Source organism: Heloderma suspectum, chromosome 6, assembly GCF_057233095.1.
Source record: "Heloderma suspectum isolate Gila_16-S chromosome 6, 16-S_ref, whole genome shotgun sequence".
NCBI lineage: Eukaryota > Metazoa > Chordata > Lepidosauria > Squamata > Helodermatidae > Heloderma > Heloderma suspectum.
In genome coordinates, this window is record NC_139463.1 from 80635518 (window position 1) to 80662628 (window position 27111).

The 27111-nt window shown below is 44.6% G+C and overlaps 3 protein-coding genes across 3 annotated transcripts; 2 read left to right on the forward strand and 1 right to left on the reverse strand.

Moving 5' to 3' along the window:
• Nucleotides 1-658: 658 nt before the first annotated feature.
• On the forward strand, nucleotides 659-1594 carry LOC146341414 (olfactory receptor 6A2-like). Its single transcript, XM_084807431.1, has one exon. It carries the CDS (start codon nucleotides 659-661, stop codon nucleotides 1592-1594), a length of 936 nt encoding a protein of 311 aa, XP_084663557.1.
• A 12383-nt stretch (nucleotides 1595-13977) lies between these two features.
• LOC146341415 (olfactory receptor 6F1-like) lies at nucleotides 13978-14946 on the forward strand. The gene has a single exon (XM_084807432.1). The coding sequence runs from the start codon at nucleotides 13978-13980 to the stop codon at nucleotides 14944-14946; it is 969 nt and encodes a 322-aa protein (XP_084663558.1).
• A 6055-nt stretch (nucleotides 14947-21001) lies between these two features.
• Nucleotides 21002-26017, reverse strand: LOC146341416 (olfactory receptor 5J3-like). Its single transcript, XM_084807434.1, has 3 exons — nucleotides 26013-26017; nucleotides 25669-25720; nucleotides 21002-21976 (listed from the first exon to the last, which is right to left on the reverse strand). The coding sequence occupies exons 1-3, from the start codon at nucleotides 26015-26017 to the stop codon at nucleotides 21002-21004; spliced, it is 1032 nt and encodes a 343-aa protein (XP_084663560.1).
• Nucleotides 26018-27111: the final 1094 nt, after the last annotated feature.

The window sequence follows — 27111 nt, forward strand, 5'->3', positions numbered from 1 at the left end:
TCCCAGGCTTCAGAGGAATAGCTGGACAGAGAGGGCCCCTCTTCACACAGCCCTGTGAGAGATAGCGAACAGGGGGAGGTGGGGGTTGGAGAACCTGAATTCTTAGATGCCAGGTGCAGACGCAGAGCCAAGAGAGAGATGGCAGGGGTGGAGCTTAGTCGGTCTGCCTATTGGCTTGGCGTCAACAACTGTGCTTAGAGAGAGAGGGAGATTTCCCCTCCCCCCAAGTTAGGATAGTTCAGCCACCTTTTCTTCAAATGGTGGGCAACTTTTGTAGCTTTCCTTTGAACTCCCTGAAGGTGTTTCTTTTTTAGACTTTGTGAGTCACTGAACATTTTGCATCTGTACGACCCGTTGAAGTAGTAAAGTAAAAGCCGAGAATTGAAGCCTTTTGTCTGTGTTTTGATTTGGGTTCTGAAGTTTAAAGCAGGAGCAAAAGGGAAACCTGACACACTGGATGCTTGAAAGCCTCTGAGTTCCCCCTTACTTGACAAGTTAAATTATCTATTTATGTCATACTCAGAGTGTGATCTGATGCTAAATATTGAGTAGACACCACAATATGACATTTGAACTTTACTTTTAATATTTATTTCAGCTCTGTAACAGCAGCAGCAGCAGCAACAACAACAATAAATTATTACTATTACTATTCACAATGAAAAGGGGAAATAGAACACAAACATTTATTCTAATAGGTTTTCCTGGAGGCCTTGGACTGCAGATGTCACTGTTTATTCTTTTCCTGGTTATGTATGCACTGACAGTAACAGAAAATGTGGTGATCATTGTACTAATCCGGGTGAACATCAAGCTTCATAAACCTATGTACCTCTTCCTGAGTAATCTTTCTTTCCTGGAGATCTGGTATGTCTCTGTTACAGTTCCCAAGATGCTGGCTGGCTTTGTGACTGAGAAGAGGGATATCACTTTCGCCGGCTGCATGGCTCAGCTGTACTTCTTCTTGGCTTTGGCATGCACTGAGTGTGTCCTCTTAGCTGTTATGGCCTATGACCGCTATGTTGCCATCTGCAACCCACTGCGCTACCTGGCCATTATGAGCCAAGACCTCTGCATCCGCTTAGCAGCTGGTTCCTGGATGAGTGGCTTTTTCATAGCTATGGGGAAGGTCTTCTTCATCTCACGCCTGAGCTACTGCGGACCTAACATCATCAACCACTTCTTCTGTGATGTCTCCCCACTTCTCAACTTGGCCTGCACTGATATGTCACTGGCAGAACTTATGGACTTCCTGCTGGCCTTGCTCATTCTCCTTGTTCCACTCTCTGTGACAATTGCTTCCTACTTCTGCATCATCTCCACAGTCTTGCGCATCCCTTCAGCCAAAGGAAAGCAAAAGGCCTTTTCCACTTGTGCTTCACACCTTCTGGTAGTCACGATTTTCTATGCTGCCTCCCTTTTCATCTATGCCCGGCCAAGGGCCCTCACATCCTTTGATGCCAACAAGCTGGTGTCTGTTATCTACACAGTGCTAACACCACTTCTCAACCCAGTCATCTACTGCTTGAGGAATCAGGAATTCAAGGATGCCCTCAGCAAAACAGTTCATGGGCCTTTTTGGCACTTAAGCTAGTTTTGCAAGAGGCTTACAGGATGTGACCGACTATGTGCCCTCTCAATCCTTGCCCTTCCTGGCTAATAAGAGTTAGCCGAGGAGGTATGACCAGGTGGATCCAGGGAGCAGTAAATATATATTTATGTGAAGGGGTGGTTCCTGCCTTCCTTAAGGAGGCAGTAGTGACCACTCCTGAAAAAAAACCACTCTGGACCTAGGGATGTCAGAGAATTCTGCCAGAGACCCCAATGAGGCAAGATTCCAAGAATCCGGCCCCATTGGGGTCCATGGCAGAACGGACCACTCACCTCTGTGCCCCTCCGGAATCCGTCCAGGCTGGTCCTCCATGTTGTGATCCTGAAGAGCCACCTGCCGGCTCCACAGCACTGGCGATATGGCCAGCTGCCATTGCCGTGCCATATTGCTGTGCTAAGTCCAGACACAAATGGCATCCACTACACCATTTGCGTCCCTGTTTTCACAAGATAGGCTACACAAATTATATTTACATAGATATTTACGTAGCCTATCACGTGAAAAAACAGCGACGCAAATGGCGTAGTGGACCGGCCTGGACAGATTCCAGGGGGAGGGAGGGATCGCCTCCCCCCCCCGTGGACCCCCAGCCCGGAAAGGGGTAAGTGATCCACCCATCCCTATTTGGACCCAACAGTGTTTGACAACTACTGCCCAGTCAATAATACCCCTTTCTTAGCAAAGGTACTTGAGGGGGTCATGGTGGAGCAACTGCAGGAACTCCTGAAGGGTATGGATTATCTAGACCCATTCCAGTCTGGGTTTTGACCTGGTTATGGGACCAAATCAGCTATGGTCACCCTAATAGATGACCTTCATCAGGAGAGGGACAGAGGGAGTGTGTCCCCACTTATTCTGCTTGATCTCTCATCACTTACTGATACTATCAACCATGGCATCCTCCTGGATCGACTCCATGGACTGTGTATTGGTGGCACTGTGTTACAATGCTTCCAGTCTTACCTGTGAGTTGAGTTCAGAGAGTAACATTGGGTAACCATTCCTTGGCCCCTTGGCAATTGAGTTATGGGGTTCCTCATGGTACCATATTGTCCCCAGAATTGTTTGATATGTTGGGATGTCAGAGAATTCCACCATGGACTGAAATGGGATTGAATTCCCTTCAGTCCATGCCATGGAATCCTCTGAGGAACGGCACCATGAGGTCCTGTGGAGCCAGCAGTCATGCAGCTTTTTTTTTGTCATCCGCACTAGGGATGTACGAATTGACTTACCTGGTTCATTTCATACATCCGTGGGAGGGGAGGCGCTCTGTCCCTCCCCCCGAAATCCTCGATGGCCGACTCCATGGAGCCGCCGCGCCGGCCACTGCTGGGCTGTGCAGGGACGCAAATGGCAACCGCTGTAGACTCTGCCATTTGTGTCCCTTTTTTTTTGCCATGATAGGCTACGTAAATATTTACATAGCCTATCACACCCTCCACACGGATGCAAATGGTATCCCTACGTTAGCCATGATAGGCTACGTAAGTATTTACGTATAGGGATGGTGGAGAATTTCTCCCCGAATCTTCGGGGGGCTGAGCGCCAACGCATTTGGCCCCCCGAAATCGGCGGTGAAATTCTCTGCCACCCCCCCGCCACCCCCGGGATGGGACTTACCTTTGGCGAATGTCCCTCCCGGCGGCGGGTCCCGGCAGCTGTTCGTCAGCCTTTCGTCGGGGGCGGGGGTGGCAGCTGGTCTTCCGACCGGCTGCGGCTGCCACCATTACAAAGTGTAAAAAAAAAAAAAAAAAACCATGATAGGCTACGTAACGATTAACGTAGCCTATCACGGCTAGATTTCCAAAGTCAGCTGTGATAGGCCACGTAAATCGTTACGTAGCCTATCACGGGTGACTTTGAAAAAAAAAAAAAAAGCACGTACGCAAATGGCGGCGCCCTATGGGCGCCACCATTTGCATTCCTTATTTGGTCTTGGTAGTCTACGTAAAGATTTATGTAGACTACAGCGTAGTCTACATAAATCTTTATGTAGACTACTGGGACCAAATAAGGAATGTAAATGGCGGTGCCCATAGGGCACCGCCATTTGCGTACGCACTTTTTATTTTTTTCAAAGTCACCCGTGATAGGCTACGTAACGATTTACGTAGCCTATCACGGCTGACTTTGGAAATCTAGCTGTGATAGGGTACGTTAATTGTTCGTAGCCTATCACGGGTTTTGTTTTTTTTTTACACTTTGTTTCGCGGCCGGGGGGACGGGGCGCCTCTCCCCGGCCTGAATTTCGGCCGGGCGAGGCAGGAAGCCTCCCCACCTGGCCTGAACGTCGGGGGGAGAAGCGAAGCGCCTCCCCCCCACTGCGAAGCACCCCTGCAAAAAGGTAGGTGACTTTCGTACATCCCTATTTACGTACCCTATCACGGCTAAAATGGTGAAGCGAATGGCAGCAGGTGAGTGCTCCATTTCACACGCCTTTTGCGGGGGGGGGCTTCGTTCCGCCACGGGTTTTGGGGGGCCGAATGCGCTGGCATTTGGCCTCACCAAAATCCGTGGCGGAATTCTCTGTCATCCCTAGTCCACACAGAGTCGCAAAATTTTCATAAATAAAAACGCAAGGTAGTATATTCCAATAATATATACGGAACTTAAAAAAAAAAATGAATTGTGCTCACTGCCTTGTTTGTGGGTGTTCTTTTTCAAATGAAATCCTCTGTCTCCATTTACTTTCAGCCAAAACACTTCCTCCTCCTAGGGGCTTCCCAAAACAAGGGTGTCCTAGGTGTGCCTGAGCGAAGTGCTCTTTGTTTAAAGCAACGCTGTTTTAAAGAAAGAAACAACCTTTTTAAATGACCATGCCGGTCTGGAGCCCTGCACGAGGTATTATTCCCCCTGCTTGGCTTTATATTTCCACATCCAGCATTGCTGTTGAAGTTGTGAGGCGAAAATGGAGAGGAGAACAAACTCTGTGCATGTCTACTCAGAAGTAAGTCTTACTGAGTTCAATGCAACTTACTCCAACACATGTCAGCACCCCACTTACCCCCAGCTCAGCTTTGTATTTCCACATCCAGTTTGTTAGCAAATGTCCTGTTAGTTATCCCACTGGGTGACTTTGGGCTGGACTCTAACCACTAGATCATACTTCTGTTATGAAACTCATGAAGAAGAAGAGACAGTATAATGGAAAGTTCTTTCTGAAGCAGTCACACTTGTACAAATGCAGCATGAAGGGAAAGATCAGCAACCTTCTCTCTGTTTGAATAAAAAGCACACTCTGCACATGCTCAGGGAATGGACAAAATGAGGAATAAACATACCAGGGAATATGAAGAACTATATTCTTCCACTATGTGTATGTGTGTGTGTGGAATCTCCCTCCATCCAGCTGTTCCCTGGAAACCCCCCCCCCATTCACCCAAGGGTCTTCTGAGAGAACTAACAGGAGGTTTGATAATGAGCTGGATGTGGAAATACAAAGCTGAGCAGAGAGGAGAACCAACTCTGTGCATGTCTACTCAGAAGTAAGTCTTACTGAGTTCAATGCGACTTACTCATACACATGTCAGCACCCCACTTGCCCCCAGCTCAGCTTTGTATTTTCACATCCAGCTCATTATCAGACCTCCTGTTAGTTATCCCAGAAGACCCTTGGGTGAATGGGGGGGGGTCCAGGGAACAGCTGGATGGAGGGAGATTCCCCCCCCCTACACGCACACATAACGGACTCTATTTGCGTCCCTGCTCTTTGACATGATAGGCTATATAAATACTTATGTAGCCTATCACAGCTAAAGTAGGGAGGGAAATGGCAGCCGCAGACCGGGGCAGCCATTCGCGGCCACAGACCAGGGGCAGTGGATGGACTGGATGGACGACACAAGGTAAGATCCGTCCCAGGGAAGTTTCGCTGGGTGGCAGGGGGGATTTCTCCATTCCACCATGGACTCCGGGGCAGGGGGGATTCTAAAGAATCTGGCCTCACTGGAGTCCATGGAGGAATTCTCTAACATCCCTACATGAGCGTTGAGAAGTTGATACATTTTGGAGACAGCCTGTCTGGACTGCTGAGGCATTCAGTAGAGCTCCGAATATACGAGGCAGAGGAGGCACTTCATGGGGCATGTGCTTCGCCTAGGGGCGCCTCGGTACTGCTCTGAACCACCTCGTACCTAGTGATGTCAGAGAATTCCACCACGGATCTCGGGGAGGCCGAATGTCAGTACATTCGGCCCCCCAAAATCGGTGGCGGAATGGTCTACCCCCCCGCCCCCCCGGGACGGGACTTACCTTGGGCGGATCTTCCTTGCGGCGGTGGCTACGGCGGCGGCTCTGGCAGCGGCTCCGGCAGTGGTGCAGCGGCGGCGGCTGTGACAGCCGCTCTTCCGACCGGCTGCCGCCACCGCCATTTCCAGTTAAAAAAAAAACAAAAAAACATGATAGGCTACGTAAAGATTTACGTAGCCTATCACGGCTAGATTTTAAAAAAAAACACCATGATAGGCTATGTAAATCTTTACGTAGCCTATCACGGCTGACTTAAAAAAACCACACGCGCGTACACAAATAGCGTAGACGCTACGCTATTTGCGTTCCCCTTATTTTCGCCGTCTTAGTCTACGTAAATGTTTACATAGACTAAGACGTGCCAAAATAAGGAACGCAAATGGCGGCGCCCATGGGTGCCACCATTTGCGTACACGCGTTTTTGTTTTTTGTTTTTTAATCAGCCGTGATAGGCTACGTAAACATTTACATAGCCTATCACGGTTGACTGCAGGGACACAAACGGCAGCGGCTACGGCTGCCGCCATTTGCGTCCCTGCTAGCCAGCAGCCGGATGTCCGGCTGCTGGCGGAGCCAGCCGGCGGCTCAGCAGAATCGCTGTGGAGCACAGCTGGCCGGCCAGGATTCCGGGGGGGGGGGGGAGGAATGGAGCGCCTCCCCCCCCAGCGAGGATTCCGGTGGGAGGGACGGAACGCCTCCCCCCCAACCATAAACATAATTCGCGAAAGGTAAGTACCTTTCGTACATCCCTACGCGTACCATGAGGCTTTTGTTCCAAAACAGCTCGCTTTGCCTCGTTATTCGGACTTTGTAATGAGGAGGCACTCAGCCCTAATCTTTATTTCAAGAAGCCTTCCTTTATTGCCCAGCCATGGTTTCTATTGTATTATGTTTTGTTTTGTTTTGTTTTACTTCTAACATCCTGTTCTATTATTTTAATGCAGTTTTAATATAATGTTGTTGTTGTTTTTTATTCTTTACATCTTTTATTGTTCACCACTCCCAAATTTGTTTATATGTGGACTGGTATATCAATGTTGTAAGTAAGTAAGTAATTAAGTAAGTAAGTAAGTAAGTAAATATGTAGAGTACTTTTTTGCACTACTTAAAACACACACACACACACACTTTTAAAAAACATCAATAAAAGATTGCAAAAACAGTGAAGTGTAAAAACTAGGGTAAGAAACTAAAGTTGCTTAACTAAAATAAATGAAAATTAATCGTGGTACAGTGTGGCATGATTGTTTTTCATAATATCTTACCAATACTGCAAATGTTGGGTGGTGGTGGTAAAATGTCGGGGATGAAGGGACAGTATTCAGCCTAAACATAGTTCTTAAAGCATTTCTACACAAGGCTTTTATTGCATGCTCATGATTGGTCACTTACGGAAGCTTGTCCTTTACATGATGTCATCAACCTCTAGGGCATGTCATGCACTTTTTGTGCCTTATCCCATTTCTAAAAAGATCAGAGAGCCAGTGTAGTGTAGTGGTGAGAGTGACGGACTGGGAGCCGGGAGATCCGGGTTCTAGTCCCCACTTGGCCATGGAAGCTCACTGGGTGACTTTGGGCCAGTCACAGACTCTCAGCCCAACCTACCTCACAGGGTTGTTGTTGTGAGGATACAACGGTGAGGAGGAGGATAATGTAAGCCGCCTTGAGTTCCTTGCGAGAGGGAGAAAGGCGGGGTATAAATGCAATAAATAAATAAAATAAATAAGATAAGCCCATAAGAAACATTAATGTGAGATATTGGCAGTGTGTAATGATGGTGTTGAGCTGTAATACAGCCACTAGCTGGTGCTGTATAATGAAACATATAACACATTGCCAAGAAAGGAAGTTTCCAATTCAAATCATGTGTCCCACGTGTGAAGGAGCCCATCATAATCCCGCAAAGAAACCAGAAGCAGAAAGCCCTGGTGAAGATGCAGGATTACAGCCTTGTGTGATGAAACTCTTAGTTTTAGTTGGATTTTATCTGATAAATTTATGTTCTTTGGTATTATTGGTGCTATGATGTTTTATTGTTTAAATATTTCCAGTCACCTTGAACATTTTATACGGAGGCAGGATACAAGTTTGTGTGAGTGAGTGTGCGTCTGTTTTTGCAGATTCAGCAAACCTAAGGTTTACAAACAAAGAAGAAGTTAAGGCTAGGCTATAGAGCTTTCAACCAAGCACCCCAAACCAGGGCAATTGTGGGCTAAGGATCACAAGCTTTAACACCACATCCTCCCTAAGGAGGCAGAAAGTGCAAGGGAAATTCTCATTCTCCCAAAGCAGATAAACCATGAGAACAGCATGGAGGATATGTTATGCAGAAGTGGGTGTGGGGTGGTGGGAAACTAATGACAAACAGCTCAGGACCACTTACTTCTCTCTCTCTCTCTCTCTCTCTCTCTCTCTCTCTCTCTCTCTAGAGCAGACTTCCCCAACCTGGTGCCCTCCAGATATGATGGACTTCAAGCCCCATCATTTCCAGCCAGTATGGCTATTGGCATCCTCTTTTCCAGAATTAGGATGGAACATTTGCAATCCACCAAGGAAGTCCAAAACAAATGCAGCACTTTACATATACTATCTTAAACCAAGTGAGGAGACGACTAAAGAATCTTGAATACCTAATTTAAAAAGTTCTAAGATCCTCTATTTAAAGTGTTGCACCTGTTGGTGTTCCTTGGTGGGTTGCATATGTTCTGTCTTACCTCTGGAAAAAAAAGGATGCTCTAGAACAGCCTTCCCCAACATGGTGTCCTCCAGATGTTTTGGACTACAACTCCCAGCATTCCTGACCATCGGCCACATTTGCTGGAGCTGAGTATCATTTTTCTTGTTAAGTTATACAGTTGTACTTGCATCGTTATAGACATTGGTTTATGAATCATTTTGACAAACATTTGGAACATTTCTGCACCAGTGATTTATTGCACGCTCATGATTGGGCACTCTCAGAAGTTTGTGGGTCCATTACATGATGTTATCAAAATCCAGGACATCTCTCACACTCCCATGCCCCTTATCCCACTTCCAAAAGGATCGGAGATAAAGTGATAAGGGATGTTAATGCGATATATCGACAGATCCATCTAGTGACTGTATAATGAAATATACAGAATTTACTGAGAGAAGAAGTCTTTGATTCAAAGTACGTGTCTGCCCATGTAAAGGAGCCAATCTATCCGGAAGCAGAAGCCCTTGTAAATGGAGGGATAAACAGCCTGGTGTGGTGAAGCCCTTAGACAGTGTTACTTATTAAGAGCGTTAAGGCTGCAATCCTATATCCACATAACTATGAGTAAGTCCTACTGAACATGCAGAGAACTGTATATAAGGTCATCAGTTAAATGTTATTTGTTTGATCCAAACCTACAGAGCAACTTGGATTCCTGCACTAAGCAGTGGATTGGACTTGATGGCCTTGTAGGCCCCTTCCAACCCTACTATTCTATGATTCTAACCCTATTCATGTTTACTCAGACAGAAGTCTCAGTATTCAATGTGTTCAATAGGGCTTGCTCCCTAGTTTAGGATAGCAGCCTAAGATGATTGATCTTACTTTCCATGGAAATAAATGGGACTTAATTTAGTCAATTTAATTTAATTAATGGTGGGAGCAATCCTTTGTCCCCTAGACAGCATCTGGAGGATATAGGATTTTTGGGATTCCTGGCTCCATGCTCAAAGAGAGGGCTCCGGGTTAGGTGGCAGGAAACTGTGCTCCCCGCCCCTGCCCCATTGTAGCCAGCTCAGTCACTGGGTGCCTCTCTGTGCTTGGTAAATGGCATGTGGAGATGGGGGAACGAGGTGCTCCTGGGGGAGGGGAGGGGAGGATGCCAGGTCAGCTGGCTTATGCCTTTTCCTATTGCTGCCCCAGCCTCCTTCCCTCCACTTCCCTGAAGCCTCTGTTAGATGGGTGAAATCGCTCATCTAGCTAAAATGCAGAGAGAGAGGAATGAGGTGCCTCCCTGTCTGCATAGGATACTTGTAAGCTTCCAAGTTCAGGGGCTTAGGAATGTCTAGGGCACAACCCATAGGACTGCATCTGTAGGGAGCAATCCTGTGGTCCCTGTAGAACATCCCAGGGACCATAGGATTTTTCAAGTTCCTCGTCCTGAAGCCACAGACACTACTATGACTTCAGGAAGGGAACGCCAAAATCTGAATTTGTGAGTTTTGTAATATTTTTTTTAAATGCACACAAAAATGTGTAGATTTTTTTTGTACAGAGTTCTCCTAATACACACATGTTTTCAAGCATTTCCCCCCTTACCTTTTTGTACACTGCTTTCCATAATGTATGCATTTTTATAAGCAATTTTCTCTAATGTATGCATTTTTGTACACTTTAAAAAAAATGGAGAATTGCATTGCAAAAATAGGAGAAGTGGGAAAGCTGATAGATATTTCTGTTCTGTTTTGCTTATTAGTGTGGGGAAAGTGCATTCAGCTATTTCATATTAAAATGTAAACCCAATTAATCTCCCCCCAAATAATTTATTTTTACTGTGTGTATAAACTAATTAATTAAAATAAAACTCTGAAGGGTTTAGCTAAATATTATAATGTATTAATTATACCCTGAACAAAAATACATGTTGGGGCTACTGTCCTAGGGTTATGCTATAAAGTGTAGCACCTAATGTATGTCAGTTATCCCAATGCATTTGCAATAACTGACCAGAGCACTTGAATAGATGTTGCCTTAAATCTCCAGGGCTAGCAACTTACTTTTTTGGTTTTTGGTTTAAAACAAAAGCTGAACAGCCAGGCAAGGGACTTAAAGTCTTCCTGAAGGGCCAGGCCAGTACAAACCTCTTCTAGCTATGACTCAATTAATCTCTCCTGCCCCCTCCTATTCCCAAATTTCGTGAGTATGTTTTTCCCCACATCTGTCCACATTACATAAACAAGAATTGCTATCTATAGGTTGAAAACATACACACTCACATAGAATGCTGAAATAATTGATCGTTAATGAATATATCCCAAAGGTTATTGCTCAGAGATATGGATCACATCTCTTGTGTGTATGAACCAACACTTGAAATAGCGGCATCAAATAATGTAAACCTGTTGTCTGTGTCTTAGGCCATGAACATTCTCCCTGCTAGGTTAGGAAAATAAATCAACAAGATGCAGGGGATTTTAGGTATGAAGACAGAAGTAGAAGAGATAAGAAGCAAAGACAGAGACACAGCTGGTCAGACTGACTGATCTTAGAATTGTGTGCTGAAAATTGTATTCATTTTATGAAGCATTTAGTTATCGGTACTTCATTTCATAATCATCTTCATCAAGCCACCATTTTCATATGATTCAACTCCACCTAAATTCATTGATGTTACTTGAATAGCTGGCATTTGTGTGAGTCCTGTGCATGTTTACCCTCCATTAAGGTAAATGTATATATTTTATTAATGAATTTATATATCCTGTCTTCTTATAAATCAACTGTATGTATATTTTCTGTTCAATTGCTTACAATATCTATCTATCATCTATCTATCTTTCAGATGGGACAATAGAGGGGAGTGGGGCTGCTGTATTCCCTGTCTTCATGCATTGATTGTGCCTAGTAAGAGAATGCCTGAATAGGGCTTCTGTCTGTCTATTTATCATCTATCTATATCTATCTATCTATCTATCTATCTATCTATCTATCTATCTATCTATCTATCATCTATCTATCTTCATAGCTGTACTTCTGTAGATGACAGAAGGCTTTGCAATCCTTATCCGATTTAGTCAGGAACTAGGTCATTGATATGGCCATTTTAAAGATGGAATAACTGAGGACAATAGAGATTGAAGGCCCAGCATTTCCCCCAAACTGGATATGAGAAGTATACATTCTAGTCTCATACACTCCTTTATCTAACTCAGGCCACTGGCTCACATTGAGAAAACGTAGAAGCTGTAGAGCTTCTTTCTCTCTGAAAACTAGAACAGTGTAAAAACTAAAGGCTTGTCTTCTTTTCTTTATCGAAAACAAATATCACTTTATTTAATTTTGCAGATGTTGGGTGCTTTAGGCTGTCATTCTGTATCTACTTACCTAGGAAAAAATCCCATTGAGCTCAATGTGATTTACTTCTCAGTAGATATGGACAGGATTGCACTGCTAGAAATATTCACCTGAAATTGTTATTACAACTCTGTTTATACCTTAAAAATACCTTGGTACATTTGGCTGACCGTTGTCAGAAACAGATTCTGGAGTACATGGGCCTGAACTGATGAACTCACATGAACTCAATGGGACCTGCTTTTGAGAAGACATGTATAGGGTTACATACTGTAAGTCACAATGCATGTCTACCCATGTAAACCCCACAGTATTAAATGGAAGTTACTCTGAAGTAAGTATGTATAGAAAATCAACAACACTTAAGTTAGTCATGACTAACTTGTCCCATTCATCTTCATTGGACTATAGCATAACTAACATAGCCCTGATTCAACCCATTACATTTTTTTTCTTTTTACATTACCTTTGTCCTCTGTTTCCCTGTCCATCTAATACTTTTTCTTCTACTCTTCTCCCATTCATGTCTCTTTTCAAAAACATATAAAGTGAATGACTGGAATTTGATGAATAGTGATATCCACATGTAAATATTAACAATACAACTAAAATTTTGTGAATGTTGAAAGGTTTAGGTGTTCTACACATGGAGCAGAATGAGGTGATAATGAGATAGCAGAGTTCTGAGGTGGTAAAATGGACTTGATCATTGCAAAAAGCAGGTTGGAGTCATATTCTGATTGCGTGGTGCAGTGTCTAATTGTGTCCTTGCAGAGGATGAAAGAAGCAAACCACAGACACCAACTTAAATGGGTTATTAAATTGGCCACAACTTTATTGATTTGAATAGGATTGGCGGAGGCACAGGGCATGGATCCCCTATCGGGCAGCCCACCTGCTGCCCGATATTCCTTCCTGGCCCACCTGCCAGGAGCGTTGGTGATGGGTGGAAGGGTCAGAGGCCCACCATGGCACAGCTCGCTAACGTGAACCCTTTCCCTCCACCCTGGATGCAACATGCCTGCAGTCACCAACCTGGCCTGGTCTTGGTGCCACATCCACCCAGATCCCTTAAGGGGATCCCACCACAGGAAAGGGGGGAGCCCAATCCCACTCTCTCTCCCAAATTGATTCAGCCCAATGCCTATCATGCCCCACAAAGTTGTGACATAAACAATACGATTCTACCAAGAGAGCACTCAAATAGTTCAACTAACACAGACTACTCTTGCAATGAGGGAAGCGAAAACCCTCTCCCCCTCCTTTCTTGCCTATTAGAAGGCAGGTACAATTCCTTCCCAGCCCCGTTACTGGCAACTGACTTCTGTCCATTGCAAGATCTACTATTACCAGGTGTGGTGGGTGGGGAAGCCGGCAACAGTGAAGGCACCAGCAAACACAAGAGTCCTCACTCTTTTATGACCCAGATGGCCGAGAGAGGGAACTGCCTACCACTGTCCCCGCCAGTGGAGACAACCAGCTTTGATTGGCTCAGCGCTCATGCCGAGGGGAGGTGCTGCCACTGCTGCTGCCCAGGCTCTCACCAGCTCCCTTCCTTTCCCACCACAGGACCTGCGTGCACTCACAATGGCAGCTCCCCAGTAAGCGCGGAACTAGATATGCTGCTCTATGGGAAAATCCCTTTGCAAGTAGGAAAATGACACAGAAGGGAATGGGATGGGTTAGATCCCTCATGTGCCAGGATTTTTTTTTTTTAAAGGGAAATTATATCAAGAGGAAGAAAAATGTTACCACATCCCACTCCCAAACTCTAGTTTTCCACCTCAGGATTCTACCATTTTTTTCTGCTGCATGTGCAAACCAGGATGAATAAATGCAGCAGTGGTCGTTAACATATTCTTAAACTCGGTTGTCAACATTTATCAGCATATATCCACCAACTCAGAATGTATTTGTTTTTGTCAGGGTTGTGAAGATCTCAGTATTCACCCACTTTCAAGTGCATGGGAATAAATATGCACACAGCCTCTTAAATGTGCCACATGCTTCACAATACTAATCTTGTTTATTCCCTTTTCCCTCCTTCACTATAACATTACTAACCAGAAAAGAAGTTGACATGGAATCTGCCAACAGCACTGTGGTAAAGGTGTTTGTCATCTTGGGATTCCCTGCTTCTCCACAGCTCCGCATGCTGTTCTTCACCCTAATCTTCGCTACTTACATCCTCACTGTCACTGCCAACATAATCATCATCTCTGTCATTAAGGCAAACCGCAGTCTACAGCGCCCCATGTACTATTTCCTTGGCAATTTCTCCTTCATGGAGATCTGGTACACTACCTCCACTGTGCCCAAGATGCTGGAAAGCTTCCTGGTTGGTGGGAGTTCAATTACCGTGGCAGGTTGCATTGCCCAACTCTATCTTTTCTTTGCCTTGGGCTCTACTGAGTGTTTCCTTTTGGCTACTATGGCTTATGACCGCTACCTGGCCATCTGCCACCCTCTTCATTATCCATCCCTTATGACCCTGCAAGTAACTACCTGGTTAGTGACAGCAGCCTGGATGAGTGGATTCTTGGCTCCTTTGCTCCCCATTATCCTCATATCGAAGCTCTCATTCTGTGAGCCAAGGGAGATCCACCACTTCTTTTGTGATGCTGGGCCCCTATTGAGGCAGTCATGTGGCAATGCCTTTCTCAGCTCTACGCTGGTCTCAGTTCTGGCCTCCCTTGTCATCCTCAGCACCTGCTTGCTCACCATGGTGTCTTACACCTTTATCATCTCAACCATCCTCCACATTCCCTCAGCCAGTGGGAGGCGGAAGGCCTTTTCCACTTGTGGCTCACATCTTACCATGGTGGTGATTTATTATGCCACAGTGATCTTCATATATGTACGACCCATCTCCCCTTCCTCCTCTGAGCTGGACAAGGTGGCTTCAGTCTTTTATGCAGTAGTCACCCCACTTCTCAATCCAATGATTTATAGCTTAAGGAATAAGGAGGTGAAAGAAGCTCTGAAGAATTTGGTGAGCAAGAACCGGGTGTTGGTGAAGAATGTTGGAGCTTTCATCATGGTTTCTTGATAAAAGATACATTATATGGGCAAAAGCAGTGGTGATCCCTGGCTCTAATGTGCCAAAATCTTTCCTCCCAACCCCCAAGCGGGTTTAACAGCCATCCTTGGTTTGGAGTACCCTTGGAAGTGGAGTTGGGGAGGGAAGAGATTTTAACAGATATGTTTAGTCATCCCACGAACCTGCAATTCCCAGGATCCTTTGGGGGAAGCCTTGACAGAGTGATATACATGTGGCATGAGTTTGTACTGTCACACACACACTTATTTTAATGGTCACCATTCCCAATATTATTTACACATGTGCCTAAATCCTGTAAATAATCCAAATGCTTTTCATTATGAGCAACATTTATGGAATGAATTTCTTCTTCTTCTTCTTCTTCTTCTTCTTCTTCTTCTTCTTCTTCTTCTTCTTCTTCCTCCTCCTCTCCTCCTCCTCCTCTCTCTCTCTCTCTCTCTCTCTCTCTCACACACACACACACACCACACCACACCACACCACACATACACACACACACACACACACACACACATGGATAAATATATAATATTTCTTTAAAGGTGTTACAATATCTTGCTGGAATTTGTTTTCCCCACTCTTAAGAGTTAAATAAAGTTTTGTCAAACTGTTGAATGACAAGACTGATTTTTAAGGTTGAAGTGCCAGAATTATTTATTTATTTATTTATTTATTTCTCCCTCCCTGTCCCATTACCTTGATTCATATTGTTTTCAGCTGAAATATCAGTGTGATCTAAGCGGATGAGGGGCTTTTAAATTTATAACTTATGCATTTATTTTAATTGTACCCCACCTCATCTACATTGTTTAAGGCTACCTTCAGCAAACAACAACATACTGCAATAAACTCTAACAATCAAAATGCTTAAGAGAATAGTAAACCATAATCAACATAAAGCACAAAGCAGTCTGTTCTCAAAGTTACAAAAGCATGATGCAATTGGTAAAGGCTGAGTTCGTGTAGGACACCAGCATAGTAGGTGTAGCTGATAAAAATCACAACAGTCACCTGTTTCTCAAGTTGCAAACCCAGGTAGAGCAGTACTGCTAATATGCATATCTGTTCTGATAAGGTGGTAGTTTTCAAGTTGCATTCTGGGTAGGGACGGCAGAGAATTCTGCCACAGATCTCCCCCTGAAACCCGTGGAGGAAAGAAGCCCCCCGCCCCCCCACCCCGCGAAAGGCATGCGAAATGGAGCACTCACCTGCTGCCATTTGCGCTGCTCTGCGAATGGTGGCCACATCTGCGGCCGCCATTCGCGTCACCATTTTAGCCGTGATAGGCTACGTAAATACTTACGTAGCCTATCATGGCGAAAAAGGGAACGCAAATGGCGGCCACTGTAGCCACTGCTATTTGCGTTCCCTTTTTCTTTTTGCCATGATAGGCTACGTAAATATTTACGTAGCCTATCGAGGCAAAAAAAAAAAAGGGGGAAGGAAATGGTCGCAGCTAGGGCGGCTGCCATTTGCGTCCCTGCGCAGCCCAGCAGCGGCCGGATGTTGCTGCGAGCTGCCCCGGCTGGCAGCTCTGCAGAGTTGCTGCAGAGCTGAGCTAGCCGTCGAGGATTTCAGGGGGAGGGATGGAGCGCCTCCCCACGGATATACGAAATGAAACAGGTAAGTCGTTTTGTACATCCCTAGTTCTGGGGAACCATGGGGCTCCTTGAAAGCTCATGAGGACTTCCTCAATTAGAAGAGTAGTAATGTCAGGCAAGCTTCCATGAAGGACAGTTTCCCCACCACTAGCAGTCTACTCTGTAATGTGCAGCTGCAGAAGTGATCATCATGGCTCTAGGGATGTCAGAAAATTCCGCCACAGATCTCAGTGAGGCTGAATGCCAGTGCATTCGGCCCCCTGAACTCTGTGGCGGAATGGCCTGCTCCACCCGCCCCCCTGTGGATCCCCCCCCGGGACGAGACTGACCTGGGATGGATCTTCCACGCGGCGGTGGCTCTGGCAGCAGCTTCGGCGGTGGTGGCGGTGGCTGGTCTTCCGACAGCCATTTGCAGTCTTGTAAAAACAAAATAACAACGACGTGATAGGCTATGTAAAGATTTACATAGCCTATCATGGCTGGGTTTAAAAAAACAACAACAACCCCACGTACGCAAATGGCGGCGGCTATGGCATTCCTTATATTTGGCCGTCTTAGTCTACGTAAATATTTACGTAGACTATGACGGTGAAAATAAAGGGGAATGCAAATAGCGTAGCGGGCGCTATTTGTGTCCCTTTTTGATTCGCCGTTTTAGCCTACGTAAATATTTGCGTACGCGAGGTTGTTGTTTTTTTTCCCCCAGATCCCTCCATGGCTGGAAATCCAGCTGTGGACGTCTCTGGCCTGGCTGAACCTGGACGGCTGCTCTGCGGAGCTGCCGCGGAGCACAGCCGGCCGTAGAGGATTCCAGGGGGGAGGAACGGATCGCCTCCCTCCCCGTCAAGGATTCCGGGGGGAGGGATGGAACGCCTCCCCCCCACCATCAACATAATCCGCGAAAGGTAAGTGACTTTCGTACATCCCTACATGGCTCGCAATCTCAGTTCAAGCAGTGATGGCCAACAGACTCAGGTAGTGTCCATTGAAATTAATTATGTGCAGTGTTCTGTGTCTTGGGATTCCTTAGGAGATAAGTAACTAGGAAGGCTCAGAAGATCTTCTTCACATGTATAGACAAATATGTGCTGTGGACAGGGGGCCACACCTACTGGTCACACCCTCAACATTCAGGCTCCTTAAGGCTCTGCACCACATAGTGTCTACTCATTTGGCACAATGTCAGAAAGAGGAGTATAGTCTCTATATTATATCAGGAACTCTGTATGGAGAACCTAGACACATACAGCTGTACGAGCTTAGGGTCCTCCTTCAGAGGTTGTGCCAAATGTCATGTGTGAACATTCGGTTTGAAGCTAGCAACTGCATGGACATCAGTGCAGTCTTTCTTTCCTCTCCATGTATTGGCCAAATACATAAATAGGACTCTCCTGAAGAGCCCTACTGTGGAAAGAATTTACTTAAAGTGGAAAGTTTGAAAATAGGGTAACCCATTGATAACAGGTAAACTTACTTCCCCAAGTTTTCATCTGCCTCTCTGCCATAATCATTTCTGTCTTGTCCAGATTCTGGATTGTCTGGGGTTTACTCATCTTCTTGTATAGGTAGTGGGAATGACTGTAAGAATCAGCAGAGCAGACCTAGGGGTATATGGACCCTACCTTCCTGGGTCCGCTGGGGGGTCTGCAGGGGAGGAGGCAATCTGGTCAATCTATGTAAAGATTTACATAGCCTATCATGGCAAAAAGGGAGGCATGCAAATGGCATAGCAGATGCCATTTGCGTCCTTCCCTTTTGCTGTGATAGGCTACGTTAAGATTTACATAGCCTATCATGGCAGAAAAGGAAGGATGAAAATGGTGTCCGCTATGCCGGACACCATTTTGCATCCGCACGGGGCAGCGGATGGACCCAGCCGGAGCCGGAGCCAGTGGTGCCAGCCTGCCAGGTAGGATCCAGCTCGGTCGGACTTTGCGGGGTGGCCAGGTGGGGTGGTCCATTCCGCCACGCCTCAATGGAGTTGGTGGTGGAATTCTCCATCATCCCTAAGCGGACCTCAAACATAGCTGTTCATTATTTGTCACGTGCAGAAGTGAAGAGCTTAGCAGAAGCTCCACCTACCGTTGCTACTCCCAACTCTACAGGAGTTGCCAAGGTTCAAAACAATAACTAAGCCACAGTACCCCCCTCCCCAGGATAGATAACACATCTTTTAATTGAACAGAATTTCTATAACACAATGGTCTAATCATTTCAATTATACTGGAATGTGCTTAGGCTCAGCCACATTTCAGATTTGTAGTTTCCTTCTTAAGCTCCAAACTTAGAATCATAGAATCATAGAATAGTAGGGTTGGAAGGGGACTACAAGGCCATCGATTCCAACCCCCTGCTCAGTGCAGGAATCCAAGTCAGAGCATCCCTGACAGATGGCTGTCCAACCTCTTCTTGAATGCCTCCAGTGTGGGAGAGCCCACCACCTCCCTAGGTCATTGGTTGCATTGTCGTATTGCTCTAACAGTCAGGAAGTTTTTTCCTGATGTTCAGCCGGAATCTGTCTTCCTGGAACTTGAGCCCATGATTCCGTGTCCTGCACTCTGGGATGATCAAGAAGAGATCCTGACCTTCCTCTCTGTGACAACCTTTCAAGTACTTGAAGAGCACTATCATATCTCCCCTCAGTCTTCTCTTCTCAAGGCTAAACATGCCCAGTTCTTTCAGTCTCTCTTCATAGGGCTATGTTTCCAGTCCTCTGATCATCTTTGTTGCCCTCTTCTGAACCCTCTCCAGTTTGTCTGCATCCTTCTTAAAGTGTGGTGCCCAGAACTGGACAAAGTACTTCATAAGAGCTTGCAAGAATCATGGGCATAAAAACTCACTACATGACAGTTTCAATGCACATGTCGAGTTCTCTTCCATGATATTGTACTAAGTTGAAAATAATATGGCAGGAAGTTGGATATAGCCTTTGATTTTCCAGAGATAATGGATACTTTTCAATTTTTACAACCCAAGGATGTGGACAGGATCCTTAGTGAGGTGGGTGCTACCACATGTGTTCTGGACACTTGCCCTTTCTGGCTTATAAAAGTGGCCACTGGTGATGTTGGTGGTGGTGGCTGTGTGGGTAAGGGTAATGGTGAATGTCTCTTTTCAGCATCTTGCCTAAAAGAGTTGGTGGTAAGACCTCTGCTTAAAAAACCCTCCCTGAAACCCACTGTATTGGATAATTTCCAGCCAGTCTCCAATATTCCATTTTTTGGACAAAGTGCTGGAGCACATGGTGGCATCTAATCTCCAGGAGTTTCTGGATATATCCATTTGAATCTGGCTTCAGGTCTGGTTATGGGACAGAGACTACTTTGGTCAGTTTTGTGGAAAATCTATGCAAGGAACTGGACAGGGGAGAGTGTTGGTTCTGTTGGACCTCTTGGCAGCTTGCAACAATGGCATTCTTCTGAGGCATCTGTATGGGAAAGGACTTGGATGCACTATTATATGGTAGCTCTTGTACTGCATGGAGGAGCAATCTCAGAAGTTGGCACTGGGGGATTCCCTTCTGATGCCATAGTCATTGGCTTGTGGTGTTCCACAGGGTCCTCCCCACTCCATGCTATTTAATATAAACATGAAATCACTGAGAGAGGTTTTCCAGAGCTTGGAGGAAGATCGGTGACACTGATATGCTAATGACACTCAACTCTGTCTCTTCCCATCTAAATCCAAGGAATCCCTTTTAGTGCTAAATCAGTGTTTGATGTCAGTAATGGACTGATTCGGGCAAACAAATTTAAGCTCAAACCATATAAGGTAAACATGATCCTGGTTAGTTAAAACTTAAAAGGCTGATCATGGAATAGTGATTCAATCTGGATGGTTTACAGGTTTGCAATTTGGCTGTATTCCTGGATTCAATCCTGACTGAACCTGGATGCTCAGATATTGATGGCGGCCATAAGTGTGTTTGCATTCCTGAGGCTAGTGTGCCAACTGTGTCCATTCCTAGATATGTCTAATCTGCCCACACTTACTCACATCTTAGATATATCCTGTTTGGACTACTGTAACACATTTTTATTTTATATGCATTGATAAAATAATCGCACAGTACTTCTCAGTTATAAATAGGAACAGAAATATATGGCTTCATTACCAAAAAAGACAATGATAATAACAGTTCCCAGAAAAAAAAGTTAAGTTTAAATAAATAATTTATACAGATAAAATCCAAAGAAACTATATCATGTTTGTTACTAATATTATTATAAAAGCAATTTTATTTTATTTCTAGTTAATATGTTATAAACTATTAAAACACAATGACACAAACAATAGCTACAGTTCTATGTTTATATGTCTTGAACATCTAGATAAGCTTCCACAATCTGTGTCCCTCCATCTATTTGTCTAGTCATGCTGAGTGGGAGTAACTGGAGCTGTAGTCCAAAATACCTGAAGTGATCCAGGCAGCAGAAGTCTGATCAAGAATAACAAGTATGACTTTTTAAATTTTGAGGGACGGACAGCATGAACTTCTGGACTAATTTTCTCAAAGCCTCCTTCACCTCCTTATTCCTTAAACTGTATAGGAGGGGATTGACCACTGGAGTGAGGATAGTGTAGAAAACTGAGAGCACTTTGGTTGAGCCTTCCATTATGGGGTCATCTGGAAGGAGATAAACAATCATTAAGGATCCATAGAAAATAGTGACCACAATAAGATGAGAGGAGCATGTGGAAAATGCCTTTTGCCTCCCAGAGGTGGAAGGGATTCTCAGAATGGCTGATATGATACAAATGTAAGATGTTATGGTCAACATAAATAAAGGGAAAGTGAATATGGATGATAACATAAGGGCTACCTCCAGAATTAGTGAAGTATCACTACAGGCCAGCTTACTCAGAGGTATAAAATCACAGAAGAAGTGGTCAATTCCATTGAACCCACAATAAGTTAATTGTGCCATCCATATAACCACTATGGAGACAGAGAAGCAGCCACTTAACCATGACCCAGCTGCTAATGAGATACAAAATTTGTTATTCATATGAGACTGATATTGCAATGGCTTGCAAATTGCTAAATACCGATCATAAGACATCACAGATAAAAGACATGTTTCTGCAGTCACCAGAAAACCAAATAAATAAAGTTGTATAAAGCAAGCAGAGAAAGAGATCGTTCTAGTCCCTGTTAGAAAGCTGGCCAGCATTCTGGGCAGAATGGTAGAAGTATAGCAAATTTCCAAGCAGGACAAGTTCCCCAGGAAGAAATACATGGGTGTGTGGAGACACCTGTCATTCACAACCAACACAAGAATGAGAAGGTTTCCAATCATGGACAAGATGTAGATGCTTAGAAAAAGCAAGAAGAGGAGAATCTTCAGTTCAGGATGGTTTCCAAATCCCAGGAGGATGAATTCTGTAATGGCAGTTTGATTTATGAGGGGGATTACCTAGAGAAGGATAGCAAGGAAAATATCATCATGGACTGCAAATTTAACAGAAGAGCAGTTGTTAAAAACCATAACAATTGTAATAGTTAAGCCTGATATTACATTTTGCATTGTCCAAAGTAGGGCTGTGCACAGACCCCTCTCTTTGCTTTGGATGCTGCTTTGGACCTTCTGAAGGAGCCCTGCTTTGCTTTGGACTAATTCCAACACCATCCACTTTGCTTCAGAGTCGGATCCAAAGTGAAATCCTGATATCCGAAACACTCTGATATGACATTTTCCCATTGACTTGCATTGTAAAACAGAAATGACCATAACTTTTTTGGTTTTCATGATAAAGACATGAAATTTGGGGACCTGCCAACCCCTATGGAAGGGAACCCAACTGCAAAATTTCATATAGTTCAGCCTAGTAGTTTGTGTGCTAGGCGCAGGTGAAATTTGAGCTTTTCAACAACACTTCTCAAAGGAAAGAGCTTTAACTCTTCACTGTTTCCACAGAAGTGCATGGAATTTGGGGACCTATGAGCCTCCATGGACATGATCCCACTTACCACATTTCAGAGAGTTTGGCCCAGTGGTTTTTGTGCTATTTGCAGCTAAAATGTGCTGTTCTCAGAAACTCAAACCAAAGGTCAGAAGGGATAATCAAGTTAGGCATTGAAGCGGTGATTAGGAGGAGGCCACTCTTATTTAAACATATGAAGATCTAGAGTATAAAGGTTATCTTTAGAATTCTTAAATAAGAAACATAAGCTATAGTAAAAATAGTTTAGACATATTTTATAGCATCCAAAAGCTATATAAAAAAGACTCGGAACACGCAACAGTGGAAGCTATCCTTTAGGATCAGCTTTCCCCACCGTGTTGCCTGTAGAATCAACCTGGTAAGCATTATATTGATTATTCTTGAGAATTAGCAGATGTACTTGACTCTGCTTAGGAACCTTGTTTAAGATTAAGAATGATGTCAGATGTTTTCATGTGTTTGAATTTATGCATGCATAAACTCTTATGCTAACACTTTGGTGTAAAAGACAAAAGACAAAGTCTGGTCTGAGAGTGTTTCTTAAGAACTAGAATTCTGTATTACCTATATCTGAGTGAAGAATTGAACTGGTTGTAGATGGTATCTGGTTGTAAGAGGAATCTGGCTGTATAAACAGTAGACAACTGATTGATGCTCACGATGTACTAAGAATACAGTTCGAGAGACCTCTGAACCAGGGCATATGCCACAATAGATCAAGGTTTCTCAGCCTGAATGTGTGCATATTTATATATGCACATTTTTAAGTAGCTCCTTTTTTCATTAAAAAATAACCCTCTGCAAAATGGTGGACACTTGCAGATGGGTCTGGGTGAGTGCAGGGAGTGTCTGAGAGGGAGCAACGGGGGGCGAGCAAGGCCAGGGCCTCAATAGGTGTGGTCTGGGGGTGCAGACAGGGTTAAGCCCGATGGACTCCTGGACCCAGTCAGGCATCTGTGCCATCCCTAGTGAGGAGAGAGGGGAGCCCAGTGTCTGTAGGATCCTATGGCCTCTCCATTGCCTGCCCCTGCCCACCAATGTAAGTGAGCTAGATGGGCTCAGACCCATCCAGGTGACTTTTTTCCCCCAGGCAGAACAAGAGGCAAAATCACCTCCATCCTCCTCCTTCCTTGCCTCGCTCTTGCCAGCAGGGCATAGGATAACCAAGTGGGTACTTCTACTATGGAATTGTAATTTCATTTGCATGATAGCTTTAGACTCCAGGTGTCTATTCCAGCAATCAGACAAATCTGGGACTTGGGTCCACCACTCTGCCACTGATAGCCATCCACCTCCAAGGTAGCGGTGAAATTGAAACTTACCTCAGCACAGGGTACCATAGTGTAAATATATTGCCTAAATAACACATCTGTACAGACATGACCCTTGACTGCTGTCATTCCCTGACATTTTGAAGTTTGGGTGAACATGGAAAGCCCTTAACGTTTCATGTTAAATCAAAAGGTTTTTTTGTGTATTGAATTTCATCACATTTTGAAAAGGCTATGCTTACAAAACTAGATGCCTGGGCTATTTTGGATAGTAGGCATCACTCATATTTGCTTTCAATACATCTAGTATGTCTAAGACAGTGTTTTAAATCCCAACATTGATCCTGAGGAGACTGTAAGGAGAGGAAAGGAGACAGAGATCAAGAAAAGTGGTTCTGAGGAAACTGTAAAGAGGGAAAATTCATGGACAGAAAAGACAGGTCCTGAGGGGGCTGAGTAAAGACCATGAAACAGAGAAGCATCAGCAGCCTTCTGACCTTCCTCCAGTTATCAGTGAGCAGTGGCCTCATAACCAACAGTCAATAACTGAGGTCTACAGTTACTTCTAAGACCTGGACTACACAGCCACAGACAGGTTTGAAGAAATAGCCTATATTTGTGGACTGTATAACATTGGACTCCCTTCTCTCCATTTTATTGTTAGAGACTTACTTTTAATGGTTTATACATTTGGATGTTTGTTTTGTATCCTCTCCCCTTCCATGTAAATAAATCCTGTTTCTTTTTTTTTTATATAAGTTGCTCACTTGTCCTTCCCCACCTGCTTTGAGGCAATAGGGTTCCTGGTGGGCTGGAGACACTGGGCACCAGTTTAGTGTCAGCATCTTGATCCCTCACCCACTATAATATATATGAATACAGGTCTCAGTGGTATTTCCAAATGTAACCCCACTTTCCATACCAGCAACCCCATGGGGTGTTGAAAAATGGGATGAAAACCAGACTTTTTCTAAAACCTACTAATACCTTATACTTCTGAGGCACTGCACATAATACACTTTCTCCCTTACCTAATATGACTAACAGTTTTCCAAAAAGACAATGCACAAATGGAGAAATACCACTACAAAGTACTACAAAGGAACCCCTGTGTTAGTCTGGGGGGAGTGGGGAAAGAGTGGACCAGTTCACCCTGTGGCTTGTCATGTTGTGCAAACCCAGGCAGCGTGGGCTATGCAAGGGTTACATGCCTGCCATGGCTTGCACATTCAAAATGATGGCGGGCATGTGCCACAAAGCTCTGTAGGTTAATTAACCCATGAGGGCTTAGCATTACATGTGAACCATGTCAATAACTGTCAATCAGCTGGAGGTCCCTCACCAAACTTTAAACTCTTTTGAATGAGCAATTTATTACCCATTCTGCTTCAAAATTGGCACAGACCTTCTTCAAACTTCTCATATACAGCCAAGTTTCAGATAAAGGGCAACATGTACAGTTGTCCTAGACAAAACAATGTGGCTTCAGTGAAATGGCATTTCAGGCTCTTTGTACCATGTGGTAGACCTTTATCTGTTTGTAGCACTCTGAGGTCTAGATTGTCTAGGCTGATCTAGGTGTGGAATGCTGCATTGTAGAAGAATGTTGGACCTAGGGACATTGCGGATGCCTGACTGGGTCCGGGAGTCCATTCCTCCCCCCTGCCTGTAGCCCCCAGACTGTGCCTGCTGTCCTTGTTTGCCACCCACTCACACCACTTGCTGCCCACTCGCACCCTACCGGACTCACTGCCATCCTGTCTGGTATTATGCCTCTAATATTGTGCCTATTAAGCTTTCCTGGCCCTCAAACTGTGCATATTTAAATCTGCGCATTTTCAAAACTTCTTTTTTTGCGCAGAAAAAAAGGTGGGAAAATGGCGTGCGCTCACCTGATGGGATTGTGGTGAGTCTGGGAGGGCGTGAGCGGGTGCTAGCGTGGGTCTGGGGGGGGGGGCAAACAGGGGAGGTGCTTCAGAGGGTGACCGGAGAACCTGAGCTGGGGGTGTGCTTGCACATCCCTAGTTGGACCTAGTGGCCTAGCCTCCCTCCCACTCTGATGGTATAACTGTTCCTTACTCAAGGACGCTAATTTCTGAAAACTTACCACATTCATTGAGATTATAATCCAGTATGTATCTCAGCAACATGGCTCACTGATCCTCTGGAAAAGGGGAAATGTGTGTAAAAATCTCATAACTCGGTTGTTTTATTTTACATCAAGGGAGCAACTTACGCCATGAGACAATGTTTGATCTCATGGGCATTGTTGTAATATGGTCTGGGAAATTAGCAGAGCACTTATTTGTCTGGCATTGTCCTACCATGCTATGAGGAACAATTGATTCCCTTTGACAGGAGTGAGAGTGCTTAGGAATAAAGACCAGACATCCAATAATAGCATTGGTTGGCATTTCATTTTCCTGACCTCCAAAGTTTTGTCCTCCAAATTTCTATAGAGCTGCTTGATACACAGTAGCTTAGTTAGAGAGAACTCAACAGTCCCCAACTTAGCTGGGTGCCTGGTTCTCAGGATTCTCAGACACAGAGAAGCAGGAAAACCAGAGATAAGGGGAATAATCCTATGCTGTTCTGTCATGTATGCAGCTCTAAATGGAACATTGTCAGTTTCTAACCTGACCTTCAAAAATGCATATGCCCCAAGGCAAAGGCAGGGGCTACATTAATAAGACATATGCACCTTTCATTCATAGAGTCCTGGTCACACATAACAAGAAGCCAGTGTGGATGAATTTCCCAGCAGGACTTTGTGGCGGCAGCCACCATTTTGAATATTTGGGTGCTGTGGTAGTGCACCATAGCTTCTCATTACATGTGAACCTGCCAAAGATGGGTTGCTGCAGTGGTTGACAAGCCACCCACAACCCTAAAATAGCCCATGGGTTCTGGGTGGCTTGTCAACCACCCCAACAACCTACCTTTACCAGATTCACACATAATGAAAAGCCACCACACTGGGGGCTTTAGATTGCCAACTTGGCACCCATGAACACTGCAACCCACTGTGGCTAATAAGCCATGGTAGGCTGATGTTATTGTGTGAATCAGGTCAGTGTAATATGACTCTGGAACCTTCATAACAACTTGCAGTATGTGCCAATTGTTGCAACCCAGCTTTCATAATACATACATGTAGGTGAAACAACCATCCTCACAAAGCACCCTTTTTTTGCTATGTGGAGGAAGAGACATCATGATTTTATTTCATGTCAAACACTGCCACGAAGGAGCAAGTTATGCAAGTTTTAACAGAATTCTCACACTGGCTGAGACAGAAATTATTTGGTGTAGAAAGTATGACTATGTTAAGAAAT

Coding starts and splice junctions, on each gene's coding strand:
- LOC146341416 (XM_084807434.1), bottom strand. Junction 21,977..25,668: donor ACTCACCACAATCCCATCAG/GTGAGCGCACGC, acceptor ATCCTTCTCTAG/GTAATCCCCCTCATAAATCA.
- LOC146341415 (XM_084807432.1), top strand. CDS start 13,978: ATGGAATCTGCCAACAGCACTGTGGTAAAGGTGTTTGTCATCTTGGGA.
- LOC146341414 (XM_084807431.1), top strand. CDS start 659: ATGAAAAGGGGAAATAGAACACAAACATTTATTCTAATAGGTTTTCCT.